The 18,815-nt window shown below is 45.2% G+C and overlaps 1 protein-coding gene across 7 annotated transcripts in view; it reads left to right on the forward strand.

The window, feature by feature from the left end:
- Positions 1-18,815, forward strand: part of TLK2 (tousled like kinase 2) — a 110,568-nt gene that overhangs the window by 33,591 nt on the left and 58,162 nt on the right. For all 7 annotated transcript variants that reach the window (XM_055132658.1, XM_055132662.1, XM_055132656.1 and 4 more), the window contains one exon: positions 11,869-12,036. In XM_055132658.1, coding sequence (XP_054988633.1) covers positions 11,869-12,036 — 168 coding nt within the window. The remainder of the gene's footprint in view (positions 1-11,868; positions 12,037-18,815) is intronic.

Raw genomic sequence — 18,815 nt, forward strand, 5'->3', positions numbered from 1 at the left:
CTCTTGCTCTCAGCTGCGATCTAAAGGTCTTTATAAGGTTATAGCTAAGATAGTGATTTTATTCTGTTTCGGATTTGGGTCATATTCAGCAGTGCTCAGGGGCTTACTCCTGGTTCTGTGCTCAGGGATCATTCCTGGCAGGATTTGGGGGGGCCGTATATGCACCATATGTTTGACCCAGGATTGAACTGAGGTCAAACACATGAAAGGCAAGTGCCTTCACTTCTTTACTACCTCTGTGTACTATCCTGTTAGAGATTTTTTTATGGTCCTCTTCATGGGACATTAGGCAGTACTGAAGGCACTTTTCGTCATAGCTAGAAGGTGGGACACTGAGTGCCATCGGCATCCAGTGGGACAGTGGTCAGGGATACTGGTAAACATCCCACAATGCATCGAGCTACCCACAGCAGAGATTTACCAAGTCCAAAATGTTTCTAGCGGAGAGTTTGAAATCTAGATAGCTAAGGTTTTTTATACTAATTTGCTTAGGTTACTTTGAGTAGTTTGTTACTACCATAGAAGACCTCTGTTCAAGTTTACAGTGATGCTTCAGGCATTGCTCTTGCATCTTGCAACAGCAGGTTTTCTTAAGATCCTGACCAGCATAAACCCATTCTCCTTGAGCAACCAGGGATGTCTGTCTTCCAGAGAACTTATTACAACAGCCTGTGATTGGGAGGGGTAGAGGGTGCTGACACTCTTGCTGCTGCTTCTGCAAAGTGTCCCCACCCCTCTGCCTGCCTTGGGCTCTCTCCCCAGATGTTTCTTCTGGAGGAGGAGTTCACAGATCCAGAAGACTCCCAATAAATTGCCTTCACCTGTTTTAATTTTTATTTATTTATGTTTTCTGGTCACATCCAGAGGTGCTCAAGGCTGACTCTAAGCTCTGCACTCAGGGATCATTCCTGGAAGGACTCGGGGAACTATGTAGGGTGTTGGGGATTGAACCTGGGTTGGTCACATAAAAGGCACCCCTGGGGCTGGAGTGATAGCACAGCGGGTAGGGTGTTTGCCTTGCACGAGGCCAACCCGGGTTTGATTCCCAGCATCCCATATGGTCCCCTGAGCAACCCCAGGGGTGATTCCTGAATGCAGAGCCAGGAGTAACCCCTGTGCATCACCAGGTATGACCCAAAAAGCAAAAAAAAAAAAAAAAAAAGGCAACCCTACTGACTGAACTATTGGACTATCATGCTGGCCTTGTTAAGGGTTTGTTATTTTTTTAAAGTCCCTCACGCCTTTCACACTATTCCTAATCTTTCATTCTCAATGACATATTTACATTTTGATGCATATTTTACTTTTTTCATTGATTCGTATTTGTGCATATAGGTACATATTTATATGTATTATGTACATAATTCAACAAATGGGTAATTAGCTTTTCTAAACCATTCTTTTTGTTGTTGTTAAAAACACAAGCATTTTATTTATGTACATTTTTATATTTTTGGGGAACCATGCTCAGTGATGGTCAGGCTTACTCCTGACTCTGCTCAGGGATCACTCCTGGCAGGACGTAGGGGACCATATACGATGCTGGGAATTGAACTTGTTTAATTAATTAATCAATTAATTAATTAATTAAATTAATTCAGTATAAAACAGGAGCATTTTAATGCAAGACTGGTAGACTAATAAGCTAAGAATTAATTTTTGATTTTTAAACAACTATAGAGATAAGAATATATCAAATGATACGTTAGGCCGTGTATCATTTGATACTTATGTCTGTCTCTTAGAGTTTGTGGAAAATCATATTGATTAACTCCGTGTGGGTTTAGGGAGAAGGCTCAGTAGAGCAGTAGAGCTCAGTTTTGCATGAGCGATTCCTAGGTTTGATCCTTGGCACTGCATGGCCCCTAAGCACCGGTAGGTTTGACTCAAAAGGAAAACCAAAAACAAAATTTATGTATCATTACTCTGGTCATGAGGTAAGATAGTTCCTGGAAACGTATATGCTCTTCCTGATCGCAGTCCCCTCTTTTAACCCACAACTGCTGTTCTTTTCATTTTTGTGTTTATTATTGTGTCTGTGTCTGTGTTGGAGTGGCAGCATTGGGGCACACTGGCAGGCTGCCTGGGGGAGCACAGCTGTTTCGGCTAAGGGTCACCCTGGCTATCCTTAGGCCCTTGCATTGAATTGCAGAAATTGTGGGAGCCCCTGAGCACTTCCCCCGCCCCCCCATCTCTTCCACATAGAAGTCACCACATGCATCTTGAATTTGATAAGTTTTGATGTTACTGATACCTTTACTTTCCTCATATAAATAATGACTTCAGAACTTTTAGTGTATTTACCTGCCCTTGACTTGGTGGTGTATGTTTTGATTCCATCTGTATTTTTAGGGGGTTGGGGTTTCATCACACCTGGGTTTACTCCTGGCTGTGTGCCAGGAGTCTTAACTGAGGTTGGCTCCATGCAAAGCAAACAAGCACCTCACCCATATTTTTTGTCTCTTTAAAATCCTCATAAAACATTTATGCACTCATTACTCGATTTTTCTGTATTCTTATTCTTTTCACTTTCGTTTTTGCATCTTAAAAATATAATATATAATATATAATATATAATACTAATTATATATAATATTAATTTCTGGTATTCACCGTAATGATTTGATATTTATACATATTATAAAATGATTATCACAAGTTTACTTGATTGAATCCGCTATCACACATAATGTACAATATTTTTCTTGTGAGAACTCAATATCTACTCTTCAAAATAATGGAATATAGTATTAGCTTTCACTATCCTTTTGTACCTTACTCTCCTAGACTTCTTCGTTCCTTTTGGTCTCTGGATGGTATCTGTTGGTGCGTGGTCTGTTCCCAAGTCTGTGCCTGGAGGTCATTCCTTGAGGTGCCCAGGGGCTCCTGCAGGGCCAGAGATTGAGCCTCGCCTTGTTGTGTGCAGAGCCTGCACTCAGCTGTCTCTCTGGCCCTAGCAGTGGTTTATTTTATAACTGTAAGTTTGCATCTTGTGACCTGTCTTTACCCACTTTGACCACTTTCCACCCCCTGACCTCAGAAAACTTTGTTTTTTTTTTTTCCCTTTTTGGGTCATACCCGGCGTTGCACAGGGGTTACTCCTGGCTTATGCAGTCAGGAATTACTCCTGGTGGTGTTCAGGGGACCATATGGGATGCTGGGAATTGAACCTGGGTTAGCTGCGTGCAAGGCAAATACCCTACCTGCTGTGCCATTGCTCCAGTCCCTCTGTTTTGTTTCAAGCTTTCACATAAAAGTGCAGTCACATGGTTCTTATATTCTGTGCTTCATTTATTTCATGTACTGTAATAGCCTCTACGTCCATTGTTTGTTGCAGTGGCAAGATGTCATTTTAATTGCTGCATAATATTCCCATATGCATCTCACATCTTGCATGTAGGGTCATTTTCCTTCTTCCTGATGTGGCACTTTAAAATTCTTTGAGTATGTATTTGCTAGTGACAAATACTTAGGGTTTTTTTTTTTTTCATTGTTTTGTCCTTTTACGTGAAACAGACTTTTGCTATGTGTATTTCTAGATTGTAAGTTTTTCTTTTACCACAATTGAATATGTCATTACTGTCTTCTATCCCCCATTGTTACTATTGAGAGAACAGCTTTTATTTGTTACTTTGAAAAAGCAAGGGGATTTTTCCTCTTTGGCTCCTTTAAAAATCTTTGTTTCGGGGCCACACCCAGCAGTGCTCAGAGCTTACTCCTGGCTCTTCACTTAGGGATCACTCCTGGTGAGGTTGGGGTGGAAGCATATGTGGTGTTGGCAGCTGACCGGGTCTGCCAACTGCAAGGCAAATGCATGATCCCCAACACTCCAGTCCCATTTTGTGTCTTAAAGTTCCACACATGAAAGAGATTGTTCTGTATGGATCCCTTTCTTCTGACTTTCCTCAGATGTGATTCTCTAGTTTCGTCCTCGATGCTGCAAAATTGCATCATCTTGTTCTTTCTTAGAGCTGTATAGTATTCCATTGTGTATGTATTCTACAGCATCTTGATCCATTCATTCGTATTTGGACATTTGGTTTGTTTCTGTATCTCGGCTGCTGTCCTAAGTGTGGTGATGAACAAAGATGTGCATATTTTTTTCCAAATTGATGGTTTTTGTTTGGGGGTAGTTGCCAAGAAGTGGCATCACAAGTATGGGAGTAAGAGAGTTGTATTACTTTTTTTGGAATAGATTTCCATATTGCTTTCCACAGAGGCTGAACCAGATGGCATCTCTGCCAGCAGTGGATGCTGCCTCTGCATTTTTGTTGGGTCATTGGATTACTTTGTTGTTGATCTTTGTGATTACTTTATTATATTTTAGGTATTGGTCCTTTAGCTGATGTGTAGTATGTAAATATTTGGTCTCAGAGAGGTCTGTGTATGTGTGTGTGTGTGTGTGTGTGTGTATGTGTGTGTGTGCGCGCACGTACATGTGCTCAGGGCTTTCTCCTGGCACTGTATTCAGGGATCATGTCTGGCAGTGCTCGGGGGATCATATGCTGTGCTGGGGATCGCCTCTGGTTTGGCTGTGTGCAAGGCAAGCCCCCTCTCTGCTCTACTTTCTGGCTACCCAGCTGGGTGTCTTTTGAAGAATGTGTTAGCCCGAGTTTCTCTTGCTATGCAAAGCTTTAGATAGATGTTGGCCTATTTGTTTGTTTTTAGTTTTGTTTTCTTTGCCAATCAAGTCTTATCATTGATGACACCTCTGAGGTCTGTGGAAATTTAAAAAGAAATTTTAAATTTTTTCTCTTTTGCAAGGGTTTTTTTTGCCACCCCCTATAGTAGTTAGGGGTTACTCTTGGTAATGTGAGGGATGGTAACTAGGGTTGGTCACGTTAAGGCAAGGGGTATAACACCTATATTAATTTCTCTAGCCTGGAAATGGAAATTCTTTGTCTTTGTTATTGTTTAGTTTTGGGGCCACACCGAGTGATGTTCAGGGGTTACTCCTGGTTCTGCACTCAGAAATCAGTCCTGGCGGTGCTCAGGGGACTGTGTAGAATGCTGGGGATTGAATCTGGGTCGGCCATGTGCAAGGTTATAAAACTGTTGGTAACCCTAATGTAAATGTGATTTCACATTGGGATCAGACTTGTAAAGCATGTACACTTTTAAAAAAAATTTACCAGACCTTTCCCATATTCTTAATTAAAAAAAATTTTTTTTTGGTTTGAGTTGGGGCATACCAGTAGTGCTTGGGGATTGAATCACACTGGATGGGTGCCAGGCAGGAGCCTCACCCACTGTACTGTCTCTCTGACCCCTTTATTTTTTCACCCTGGGGGCCACAGTGCCTTGTAGGGCTTCTATCCCTGGCACCCATGAGGTCCTTCGCCAACCCCTGCCAGGAATGATGTCTGATGTCTGAGCACAGAAAGTGTGTGTGCGTGCGTGTGCGCGCGCACGTGTGTGTTTGTGTGTTTGTGAGAGAGAGAGAGAGAGAGAGAGAGAGAGAGAGAGACTTAACTATGGTATCACATAGTAACTAGCAGGTTGTCACCAGCTTGAGGGTTCCAGGTTCTGCATACCCTTTTTCTTTTGTCAGGGTTGAGGTAGGGAAGGCCCACAATAAAATTAAAAAAATTTTTTTTTTGTCCTGGCAGATCCCTGTGTATACCAGGTTTGGTACTTTGAACATTTTTTTTCCCTTTTTTTTTTTTTTTGGTCACATCCGGTGATGCACAGGGATTATTCCTGGCTCTGCAATCAGGAATTACCCCTGGCGGTGCTCAGGGGACCATATGGGATGCTGGGAATTGAACCCGGGTCAGCCGCGTGCAAGGCAAACGCCCTACCTGCTGTGCTATCGCTCCAGCCCCTCACTTTTTATTTTATTTTATTTTTATTTTTATTTTTTTACAATGATAAAAAGGAAGACTTTTTATTTTTTATTTATTTTTTTTGACTGTTTTTTTTTTTTTAATTGAATCACCAAGTGGAGGGTTACAAAGTTCTCAGGATTATGTCGGTTATACAATATTCAAACACCCTTCCCTTCACCAGTGCCCATCTTCCATCACCAACCCCCCCAGTATATCTGCCGCCCCCTCCCACCTCCCTAGTCCCCACCCTTGTACGTGATAAGTTTCACTTCATTTACGCTTATCTCGATTACATTCCATGTTTCAACACACAACTCACTACCGTTGCTGGGGTTTCCCCCCAAAAAGAAAAAGACAGTCCTATTGCCAATGAGGCATTTGATAGTTCTCCATTACTAAGAATATAGAGATATTAAGTCCTGCTGTTTGTTACATAACTTTTCTTTTTCCCCCTTGCCCCGCGCCACCGAGTTCACGCCTGTTTAGTAATCGCCACGCTGTCTGACAAAGGGAAAAAAAACCGAAGAGGATGATTATTTCCCGTCATCAGCCGGCATGGGGCTCTGGCTTAGTTGATAGTCTAGTAGAGTGTCTGCAAGCAGTTTCTGGAACCAAAAGTCTTGCGCTGATATCGGCTCCGGCTCAAGATACCAGCAGCGTCCCGCTGGTCCATGTACCTAATTTTTCCCCTTATTTCCCATTCCCACGCCACCAGGTCTGTTTGCTTAATGGACATCACACTATGTTTGACACCACACCACGTTTCTTCCCGAGAAAGAAGGATATTTCTTCTCAGCTGGCGTGGGGATATAGCTTAGTTCAGTCTAGAGAGATGGCTACCATTTTGATTGCCTTCAATATTTCAACAAAATACTTACTATTCTTGTTAGGATCACCCACAAAAGTCCGACCCATTAAGAAGGAACCATTACATATTGCTGATACTAAGATGACAGCTGCGGCCGCGCGGTTTTGGGTTTCTGTCTAAAGTCCAGGGAAAAAGTTGAAGGAGAGAGAGAGAGATTTCCGCACGGGGGACCTGGCGGAAACTCTCAAGTCACATACTGCAGGTTGCTGGTGGGCTGCTGGTGTCCCAAGCAGCTCCCTCCTCTTCGTCAGTCATTCTGGGGGTGCGGCCGCGGAGAAATGGGAAAGCCCACGTGGCTGCACTCTCTTTAAGTGTCCGATGTGGGCGGAGACCGGTACTTCCCCGCCCTCGATCCCCCGCCAGCCGCGCCGCGCCGCGCATTTGGGTGCGTCTCTCCATTTTGTGCTCAGAGAAGTGGGGTAGATGCTGAAGCCCCTCACTTTGAACATTTTTTAAGAAATTGTTTTTTGTTTGCTATGGTTTCAGGCCACCCAGCTATGTTCAGGGCTTACTCCTGGCAGTTCTCAGGGTGTTGGGTTGGCCGTGTACAAGGCAAGCGCCATACCTGCTGTACTATCACTTCGTCCCTTGCGTTTTATATTTCGTCCTGTCTTCTTAGTTTTCTTTTTTTTTTTTTTCCTTTTCCTTTTTGGGTCATACCCCGTGATGCTCACGGGTTACTCCTGGCTCTGTACTCTAAAATTATTCCTGGTGTTGCTTTGGGGACCACATGGGGTGCTGAGGATCGAACTCAGGTCGACTGTTGCAAGGCAAACTGTACCCGCTGTACCAGCACTCCAGCCTTTCTCTTTTCTTTTTAAAAATATTGTATTTATTTTTGAATTCATCCTCATAGTTTTCTAAGGGAGGGTTACTTTAAACATTTCAGTCTGCTTAACTTCCAGGAGTATATTTAAATCCTTTAGCCCTTGACAAATATTTACTGAGTATAGACAGAATGATGAATTGTATTTTATGGCTTCAGGGTTATATTGTCCCAACTGGCAAGAATACTGTGCATGGTGTCTTTGTTCTGGAGCCTGAATTTAAACTGTTGTGTGTAGTAGAATAGGAGAAGGAGTGTGGGTCTCTTGTTTTTGATTTTTTGTCACACCTTTTGGTGCTGTGGGTTACTCCTGTCTCAGTGCTCAGTAATCATAACTGGTGGTACTAGGGGACTATGTGGTGCTGAGGATTAAACCTGAAACCTCTCACATGAACAGCCCATGAGCTGTCTCTTTGGCCTTCTTGACATGGGGTTCTTTGATTGCTTTTTGTTTTGGCAGTTTTCTCCAGCTGGGCCGGGTCACCAGGGCTGTCTCGGGCAGTGCTGGAGTTAGGCCAGCATGAGCTCAAGCCCTTTGAGTTCTCCCCCCACCCCTGCATCTCCTTCTTAAATGACAATGTTAAATAGCTTTCCCTCATGAACAGATGTGTGTTAATTGTGAGAGTCCATTAGTTCAGAGACGGTCAAATGGGAAGTCTTTACTGGTGGCAGATTCAGTACCTGAACATTGTGTGTCTAAAACCTAGCTATGAATAACTTTGTGAATCATGGTGCTTTGATAAGATTTTTTTAAAAGAAAAAAGAATAATAATTATTAAAGAGTTTAATAGGTAGGGTGTTTGTGAAAGTATATATTCTCATGTGATAATTTTCTCATTTTCCATCTTATTTATGTAAATAATAATCCTATTAAATTTTTGTATTTTATAGTGAATTTAGGCATTCTCCCCCCTTTTTAAGTTTCCAAAGTATAATTCCCAAGACAAAATATATGCTTAATTTTCAGGCTGGAGAGATAGTACAGTGGGTAAGGTGCTTGCCTTCCACACTGGTGACCAGGGTTTGATCCCTGGCACCCCCTAAGTTTCACCAAGCCTGCCAGGAGGGGTCCCTGCTAATGGTCCCTCAGCGCAGCACAGGACATATATATATATATATATATATTTTTTTTTTTTGAGTATATATACAGATATATATGTACACACATGTAAGTACATATAGATACAGACATTTATAATTATACTTATAAATGTGTAATTACATTTATAATTACACACACACTTTGGGGCCGGACAGTGTATAGGAGGTAAGGCGCTAAGACCTTGCGTGTCTCTGATTCCGTTTTGAATCCCCCAGCACTGCATATGGGAGCATCAGCACGGATCCTCCTGAGCACACAGCCATGTGTAGGCCCTGAGCACCACTGGGTGTGACCCTAACACAGCAACAAAAGGTTCACTTTGAAATAGCATCCCAGGGCGGGGTGGGGGGGATTGCTCCCAGGGTTGGGGTACATGCCTTACATTGACAAGGCCCCAGGCCTCTCCCTCTGCTGCTCCGGCCTGCCTCATCAGCGCTGAGCAGCTAACCGCGCACCAAACCAGCAGGCCCACCAGGCCCATTATCACAGGTGGCCTTCATGGCTCAGCATCCCTGGGAAGATCCCCCCACGTCCCCTCCCCCACAAAAACCAAGCAGAACAACAAACCACAGAAATGTCTTCTCATAGTAACTAGCAGGTTGTCACCAGCTTGAGGGGGCCAGTTTCTGCACACCCTTTTTCTTTGGGCGGGGCCTAGAACAGTGCTCAGGAGACCCAGGGTCATTCCTGGCAGTGGTCCGGTACAAGGATGTGCAGTTTTGAGGACCCTGTGGTGCTGGGCTACTGTGCTTTCCTGGTGGTTCTCCGGGGTCTCTGGCACCACACCAGCGGGTGTCTGAGGACCTCCAGGTTTGACTTCAGCAGTGCTGGGGGACCATGTGGCAGCAGGGATCAAACTGGGCTGGTGTAGTATCTCTCTGGCTCTCGCACTCTTTTTTGTATGTGTATGTGTGTGGACTTGGGGCCACACCCGAGAGTACTCAGAGATTACTCCGGGCTCTGCACGCAGGAATTATTCCTGGTGGTGCTCAGGGAACCATATCGGGTGCTGGGGATCAAACCAAGTCAGCTGCATGCAGGGCAAGTGCCTTACCCACTGGACTCTCTCTGGTCCTGCTTCTGGTACCCTTTTTATTATTATTATTATTATTATTAGTTTTTTTATTGAGTATCCAGGAGATAGACTATTACAAAGCTCTTCATGGTTGAGTTTCAGTCATCCAGTGGTCCAACACCTGTCCCTCCACCAGTGTATATTTCCCACCACCAGTGTTTCCATTTCCATCCCACCATCTCCCAACACCTTCTTCCCTGCAGCCTGCCTCTGTGACAGGCACTTTTTGGTACACTTTTAATGCTGAATTTGATCAACATGAGCCTGCTAGTGAGAAAAGATACTAGAAGTTGAATTAAAAAAATTAGGAATATCAGAAATAATTTTAAGGGGTCGGAAGATAGTACAGTGGGCAGGGCACCTGCTTGCATGCAGCTGACCTGGGTTTGATCCCCAGCACTCGATAAGGGTCCCTGGAGCCCTGCCAGGAGTGATCCCTGAGCACAGCAGGTGTGGCCCAGAGCAAAAGGAAATAATGGCCTTTCGAATTCCTCTCTTAATGGAAAAGTTCTTAGACTTTGGTGACGGTGTTTCCGTGGCAGCGCTCCCTTGCAGGCTGGGCTGCGGCACTCCCAGTCCCTGTCGTGGTGCTGCCCCGCAGGGCCTGTGCATCCGTGTCCTTGCTCCCGGCCCCGGGGCTCTCCGAGGGCTGCGTGCCCGGACTGTGGTGCTTGCACCTGTCTCGCCGGCAGCTGCTCGGAGTTAAGGTACACAGGTCACGACCGTGCTCCCCGAGTCCCTGCCCCGCTCACACAGGGGCCAGAGGCTGCATTTCTTGGCCACGGTGCTTGTATATGCTTTGCTCACGGCGTGGCCGACCCCCCTTTGTGGTGGCAGCCGTTATGAAGCCCTGAGCCCGGGATGGGGAGTAAGGCCGACATGCGACCCTGAGCACTGGCTTGGGGAAACCACCCTTGACACATGGGACATTTAATTCAGCTCTCTGTGCATGTATCTGGGCGCAGTAGGTTTTCTTTGTGTGTAGTCTGAATATTTTTTAAGTTTACTCTCAAGTATTTTATAGGCTTTTGAAATCTCCTTTTAGTTCTATGCTCTAACTGACTAGAATCGGTCATTGTTGGTATATGTGTTTTGTCTATTTATTTCGTGTTTGACCATCTTACTGAACTCTTATTTGTTATTTTTCATTTGATTTGCGTGGTTTCCTTTGTGAATCGTTATATCATCAAAATGACACTTTGTTATCTTTAATATTTTCTCATGGTTTTGCCTCATTTTTTCTTCCTGTCACAATGGCTGATACTTCCTATAGAAGAATATTGAATAATCATGATATTCATGTATTAACCCCTGTCCAGTTGTTAACTTTATTGAAAGTGTCCTTAGTATAATTCATTGCATTTATTTTGATCACTGAAAAAATACTTTATGTTGTATTAAAGATGAGGAGAACACTTCCTTTACTTTTTAAGATTGGCCCAAGAATCAAATCCTTTATCACAAATGAAGAGATTAATTTTGATATTTCCCTACACCCAAGATTAATATAAGTTGCAAAAGTAGATTTGCTAATCTAATACACTATTCTATTTTTGGTATAAATCATACATAATTGGTATATTAATCTACTAACATCAGCTTTTTAAATTTTTATTTATTTTAGATTTTTGCATTGTAGTATAGTTAAGAATGAAATAAACATCACCGAAAATATCATGGGACAAATGTCTTAATCTTCATTTACTTATAGGATTGAAATAACGTTTCCTTTATAGGTATGAGAATATTAGGAAGTTGATTTGTGGAATCTGCAAAGCAGAACAAATGTTCAGAGTTAGGTAAAAGCATTTAAAAGAGCTGGCAGATGTCATTTTAGGCTCAGGGATGCGTGTAGGCGATAGGAGCCCCTGGTTCCTTCCCTGCACTTGTCAACATGTTCCTGTCCTCATCAGCTTTGCTGAGGAGGTGAACCCAGTGGCCCCCAGACACCACTGGGAGTATCACATCCCCCCCAAAGAAAAGGTCATTTTGCATAAATTGAGTACGATGATTAGCTCAAGTTAGTGGATAAGCTCCACACAGCCTTCACATTATTATGTTCTGGAGGTGTTTGGGGAAGGTCGTATTCCCTCACTGTCCGTTGATGTGTCGCATGCTCTGACTGCTGCCTTCTCTTCTGAGCTGGGTGATGTGCTTGGTCTTTTCCAGCGGCGAGTAGAGCAGCCCCTGTACGGTTTAGATGGCAGTGCTGCGAAGGAGGCCTCCGAGGAGCAGTCGGCTCTGCCCACCCTGATGTCAGTGATGCTGGCGAAACCTCGGCTCGACACAGAGCAACTGGCCCAGAGGGGAGGCGGCCTCTGCTTTACTTTCGTTTCAGTGAGTATGAGACTTAAGTTTACTTTGTTACGGGGGTCCTGCCCGGTGGTGCTGGGGGCCTCATCCTGTGGTGCCAGGGATTGGACTATCAAACTCTGCAACTTGAGCTGCCGCTCTTGCCCGTGAAGATCAAGGGTTATATAGGATTATATATAATGTCCTTTTTGCTTTGCAACTCCTTGATGAAGTTGGGTTAATCATTTTGACGATTTTTGGGTTTTATTTATTTTTTGCTTTTTGGTCCACACCCAGTGATACTCAGGGGTTACTCCTTATTCTGCACTTAAGAATTACTCCTGGCAGTGCTCGGGGGACCATATGGGATGCCAGGGATTGAACCCGGTCGGCCATGTGCAAGGCAAATGCCCTTTTCACTTTACTATCTCTCCAGCCCCGGGTTTTTTTTGTTTTTTTGCCACACCCAGCTGTGCTCAGGACTTTCTCCTGGCTCTGTAGCTCAGGGATCACTCCTGGCAGACTTGGGGGACTATCTGGGGTGCCAGGGATTGAATCCAGGTTGGCCGCATGCAAGGCAAGTGCCGTGCCTTCTGCACTATCGCTCCGGTTGTCAGGCTGCAATATTTGAGTGTGCAGCTCTGTGCTCACATGTGTGCTTGCCAGATTTCATACTTCCTGGCCAAGGCACTAGCACATCTTGTGTTGTTACTTTGTGGCACCCGGAATTGAATTAGGATTTCACGCATGCAGGGCGTGCTCCTCACCACTGAGTCGTGTCCCCAGTCCTGTCTGTCTTCCCCAGTGCAGTGCTTGCTGGGCGCCTCACCTTTGCATGCCCACTTGAACCTGCCTCTGGTGCTGCTGATCACAGATACGGAGCTCTGCCAGGCGCAGGTGGCAGCAATGCCAGGATTGTGCTTGGTGCTTATGGGATGTTATACTTTTGAATTTGTGACCTTATGCTTGCAAGGCAGGTGCTCTTAAGGCCTCTGCCATTCCTCTGGGTAGGACTTTAGCTTTTGGAGGGATGATTGGAGTTTGGAAAGTTTATTTTAAAATATTCAAGTGTTGGGCCAGAGCGAGAGTGTGTTGGATAGGGCACTTGCCTTGTATGTGATGAACCTGGGTTTGATCCCTGGCCTCCTATATAGTCCTCGAGCACTGCCAGGACTAAGTCCTGAGTGGAGATCCAAGAGTAAGTTCTGAACATTACTGGGTATGGCACAAAAACAACAAAACAATTACCAGTAGCTGGAGATAGTACAGTGGGTAGGACGCTTGCCTTGCATGCGCCACCCAGAATGGATCCCTGGTGCAATATAAGGTGCCTGAGTGTGTAGCCCACTGTGGCCCCCAAACAAAAACAAACTACCAATGAGTATATAGTGGACAGCATTTGTATAAAACTAAAGGAACTGTTAAGTACCTTTTGGTAATTATTACTGCTTTACCTCAAGAAAGAATGATATGATTTTAAGAAATAATTTTTTAAGTGGACCGGAGCAATAGTACAGCGGGTAGGGCACTTGCGCTCCATCCCCGGCATCCCGTATATTCTCCCGTGCTCCACCAGCAGCAGTTCCTAAGTGCAGAGCCAGGAGTAACCCCTGAGCACCACTGCGTGTGACCCCAAGACCAAAAAGCAGGGCCTGGAGAGATAGTACAGCTGGAAAGTGCTTCCCTGGCATGCAGCTGGCTGACCGACCTGGTTGGAGCCTGGAGTAACCCCTGAACGTTGCTTGATGCGACCTTTACATTTCTAGGTTCAGTTCTCAGTTCCTCAGAACGTACCCAGCATGGTTTAGTAGCGACGGTTCATGATTCCTCCCTTCTCTTCCCAGCACATGCTGTTTTCTGGCTTTGGGCTTTTTTGTTCTTTCTCATGTTCCCTATCTGTAAATTTCCGAGTGCCTTGGTCTTCAGAGCTTTGTTCATTCTTACTCTCTGTGTAATCTCATTTAGTGTTTTGCCTGTATGTGGAGGACTTCCAAGTTTCATCTGTAGCCCTGGGTTCTGCCTTCCAGGCCTGGGTGCTCTGTTGTCTCTGTTTATCTTCCCTTTATGTCTCGTAAGCAGGTTAAATTAACATGTCCAAAACAGAATTCATTTTGTGTCTCCATTCCAACCACATTTCTCCCTGGTCTTCTTCATCTCTCTAATTGTTAACTTTCTTCTATTTGTTTTTATGCTAAAAAACCTTGCAAGTACTCTTGTCTCTGTATTTTATACTTCAATTCCAAATTGGAAGCAAGTCGTAATTGATGTTGGTGAGGGTGAGGGGTGGGGATTTGGGCCACATCCAGCCCTTCCCAGGATGTGGGAAGTCCTTGCTGAGTGACCCCTGACTGCTCAAACTGGGGGCTTGAACTGGGGTCACTGTACTGGTTTTACCTTCAGTGAATGCAGAGTTCTCTGTGGTCTACCTTTGTTTCCTTTCTCCCTGTTTGGGATGGTTCTGTTGAAACAAGCCAGGACACTCCCCTGCTCCCAAGTGCTTGGTTTTGTTTTTGTTTTCAGTTTTGGGGCTTGGCGGCCACACTCGGCAGTGCTCAGGGGCTGCTCCCAGCTGGTGGTGCTCCAGCCTCGCATGCCCTGTGCTCCCGGCATGGTCTGTTCCCACCACTGCCCGGCTCTTCCAGTGCTCTCCGAGCCTCACATGTACTGCCTTGCATGCTGTCTCACCTGAGGATTTTTTTTTTTTTTCAGACATGCCAAAGCAGTGCTCTGGGTTTACTCCTGGTTTTATGCTCAGAGGTCACCCTGGCAGCGTTCAGGGATTGAACTGGGGTTGACCACATGCAGGGCAACATTATACCCCCTGCACCTCCAGCCCTTCCCTTGGGGATTATTTCTGTGTCTTCTTGGCCTTAGTGTTCTGAGAGATGCCTTCCTGTATTGCTCCCTCCATTCCTCTGGCCGCTGCCTGCGCTGTGCCGAGCAGCTCCGCCCCGCCCGCCCACTCTTTCTCCAGCCTCTGTGCCTGCGCTGCTTTTCTTAGGCTTATCACCAGCTGACCTGCTATAATTTACTTCTTTGTCTTACTCCACCCTTCCCACCCCCCACTTCCCCCTGCAGTCAGGTCAAGGATTTTGCTTTGTTCATTTCTGTATCTCCAGTGAAGAACAAGATCTATTCTAAGAGACACAGAGTATAATTATCTTGCATGAACAAAAGCATCCTACATACAGGGACTAGTTAAATAAATTATAGTACATATATGCAGTGGAATGTTATATAGTTGACAAAGGAAGCAAAATACCTATACTAACTTCAAAACATCTAAATATGCATTGATAAAAATAGGGGGCGTTATAAATTTGATCCCTTGAGTATTCAAAGTTTTATTGATACATAATTTTCTATTTCTTACCTTAGGTACTTTGATTTTTTTAAAAGTCAGATATTTTTCTAAATGTTAAAACTAGTATATGCACATGTTTCACAAAAATATTGACGTTATGAAAAAGTGTAAAAATTCTTTCCTTTGCATCCACCAGAAAGTTAACTGTTGTTGATAGTTTATACTTCATATTTTCCACTGATTTCCATTTTATTTTTATTTATTTATTTTTTTGCTTTTTGGGTCACACCCAGTGATGCTCAGGGGTTACTCCTGGCTTTGCACTCAGGAATTACTCCTGACAGTGCTTGGGGGACCATATGGGATGCTGGGGATCTAACCCGGGTCGACCACGTGCAAGGAGAACGCCCTATCCGCTCCAGCCCCCTGATTTTCATTTTAACTTCAAATATTGTCTTATTAAATTATCTTTAATCAGCATCTATTCCTTACTGTGAGATGACTTTAACATATCACTCAGCTTCTTTTCTTGTCTTTCATTTTTTAGTTATTATTACAAGTGTATAATACACACACACACACACATACACACGTGCGCATGCCCAACTATTACTCCTGACTCTGTGCTCACAGATCACTCCTAGCAGTGCTCAGGGAACCATACATGGTCCCAGTGACAAGCCACCGTTGACCACATGCAAGGCAAGTTGCCTTACCCTGTATTATGATTCCTTTTTTGTTTGTTTTGTTTTGGTGTCACACCCAGTGGTGCTCAGGACTTACTTTTGGTTCTGCTCTCAGAAGGGGACCATACGGGATGCTGGGGATCGAACCCAGGCTGGCTGCGTGCAAGGAAAGCACCTAGCCTGCTGACTATTGCTCCGGGCCCCTCAACCGCTTTATTTCTTTTGTGCCTCATAAAGTATTCTAAAGCTTGAAATAATTTAAAGAGAACATGTATGGCTATGATTTTTTTCATCATTGAGTATTTTAACAACTGGTGTTATTGAGCTTGTTTAAATTTTTTTTTTTTTTTTTTTGCAGTGCCAGGAATTGAATCCAGGTGGCATGCATGCAAAGTATTTGCTTTGTCACAGAACCATGTTCCTGACTCTGGATATTTTAAATTTTTATTTAAATTTACTTTTGGTTTTTGTGCCACACCCAGTGATGCTCAGGGGTTAGTTCTCACTCTGCACTCAAAAATTACTCCTAGCAGGGCTTGGGGGACCATATGGGATGCAAGGGGTCAAACCTGGGTCTACTTGCGTGCAAGGCAAGCGCCCGCCCCACTGTCCTATTGCTCCCACTCCTTTAAGTTACGTCTTTGGCCATGATGCAGAATGTTCTTAAAAGCTTGATTATTTTTATTCAATCCCTGGTAGCGCCCACTGACCCCTCCTCTCTGCACCCCCCTACCCCCCAGCATACTAGCACAGCACTAGGAATAGGCCCAGGCACTTCTGGATGGATCCAAGTGCCAAAAATAAGTAAAATGTAAATTTTTTTTTTTCCTTTTTGGGTCACACCTGGCTATGTTACTCCTGACTCTGCACTCAGGAATTACTCCTGGCGGTGCTTGGGGGACCATATGGGATGCTGGGAATTGAACCCGGGTCGGCTATGTGCAAGGCAAACAAACGCCCTACCCGCTGTGCCATCGCTCCCACCCCAAAATGTAAATATCTTAAAGATTAACATTTTAAAGGTAAAACGTAAGTGGTGTGGGGCTGGAGGAAGAGGTCTGATGAATCAGGCGGGGCAGGTGGGCGGCTTCAGGAGGAAGGAAATCAGTCCAGTGCCCCTGCCAGTCTTCCTCAGTGGAAGCAGCAGAGGAGGAAACAACGCCAGTCCTCCTGCCAGGGGATCCGTGGGGTGTGCCCATGAGAAGAAACGAGAGCAGACACTGACAGACAGCAGACAGTTTCAGGACAGAGGCCAAGAAAGTTCCAAGTGGGTAACAATCCGCTTAGGTCTCGTAGCCTCTAAAAAAACTGTCAAATGGGCCTTGGGCACAGCCAGGAGTGACCCCACAATGCAGCTTGCCCTAAAGCAAGAGCAGGAACAAGGAGGGTCACAACTGTAGTGTGAGTTCTTCTTTTTTTTTTTTTTTTGCTTTTTGGGTCACACCCAGCGATGCTCAGGGGTTACTCCTGGTTCTGCACTCAGGAATTACTCCTGGCAGTGCTTGGGGGACCATATGGGATGCCGGGGATCGAACCCGGGTAGGCCTCGTGCAAGGCAAACGCCCTACCCGCTGTGCTATCGCTCCGGCCCCTAGGGCAGTTCTTCTAAGCTGGGAGCCACAGGGCTCCTCGTGTGGCCTCTGGATATTCCATAGGTGAAAATGGGGGTCAGAGCATGATGTTCAGTGCCAATCAGTAGGACAGGGGAGAACAGGAAAGAAATGAGGGGCCAAAGAAGCGGTACGATGGGTAGGGCATTTGCCATGCAGTGTAGCTGACCCAGGTTTTCAATCCCCCAAGCACCGCTGGGTGAGAAGGAAGGAAGGGGGGAGGGAGGGAAGGAAGGAATTAGAAGGGGGCGCAGTGGGTAGGGTGTTTGCCTTGTGTGCTCCCTCACGGGTTCCATCTCTAGCATTCCATATGGTCCCCTGTGCATTGGCAGAAGTAATTCCTGAGTGCAGAGCCAGGAGTAACCCCCAGCACTGAAAAAGGGGGCGTCAGGAAACAGTGAGCCACACAAGAGCAGCTTTGTGGTCCCCTCCCCAGGGCCTGCTCCTTAGGAGAGGCCTGGCTGGCTTTGCCAGCACCCGCCCGCACAGCCCTGCCGCTCTCTTGTGAGTGCGCGAGCAGAATTAAGGGCAGCTCTTCCCTCACGGTCGCATGTCGGAGTAGGTCTCTGTATGTTGGTGTCATTTCCTTTTTCTTTTTCATGGCACTGTTTTTTTTTTTTTTTCCATGAAGGCTTAATTTCTCCTGAACCATGTTCCACATAGTTAAAACTTTTTGCAGCTTCTTCTCATTGAGTCATGTATGCAAGTTTTTTTTTTTTTAACGGAAATTTTTAATTTCTTGAAAACAGTCTTCTGAGGCACCCTTGGTTTGCTGGCAGAAAACTTAGAACTGGAAATAGGCACATATTGAGGGTGTGTGTTAAAAACACAAAACTTGTATGTGAGAGCCTGGAAGGTTTATACAGCCTTTCATGTCAATCGTGTGATTCTCACCGGCTGCTATTATGAGTTTAGTTCCATTCATCATAATTGTTTAGAAACAGACTTCCTTGGTGCGGGGGGCCCCCCAAGCAGTGCTCAGGGGACACACAGGTAACATCAGTGACTCTGGGCGTGAGGGCGGCCTGTGCTGTGCTGGGCGCTCCGTCCGTGTCTGGCCGTCAGCAGGGGCCTCTATGGGGCCAGGGATTGAGCCCTTTGAGCGCATGCCCGTGTGCACCTAGCCCGGCACCACTTCCCAGCCCCTAGAAACAGGTTTTGTTTTGTTTTGTTTTGGGGGTTACACCCAGTGGAGCTCAGGGCTTACTCTGGGCTCTGGCAGTC

This window comes from Sorex araneus, chromosome 3 (assembly GCF_027595985.1).
Source record: "Sorex araneus isolate mSorAra2 chromosome 3, mSorAra2.pri, whole genome shotgun sequence".
Classification (NCBI taxonomy): domain Eukaryota; kingdom Metazoa; phylum Chordata; class Mammalia; order Eulipotyphla; family Soricidae; genus Sorex; species Sorex araneus.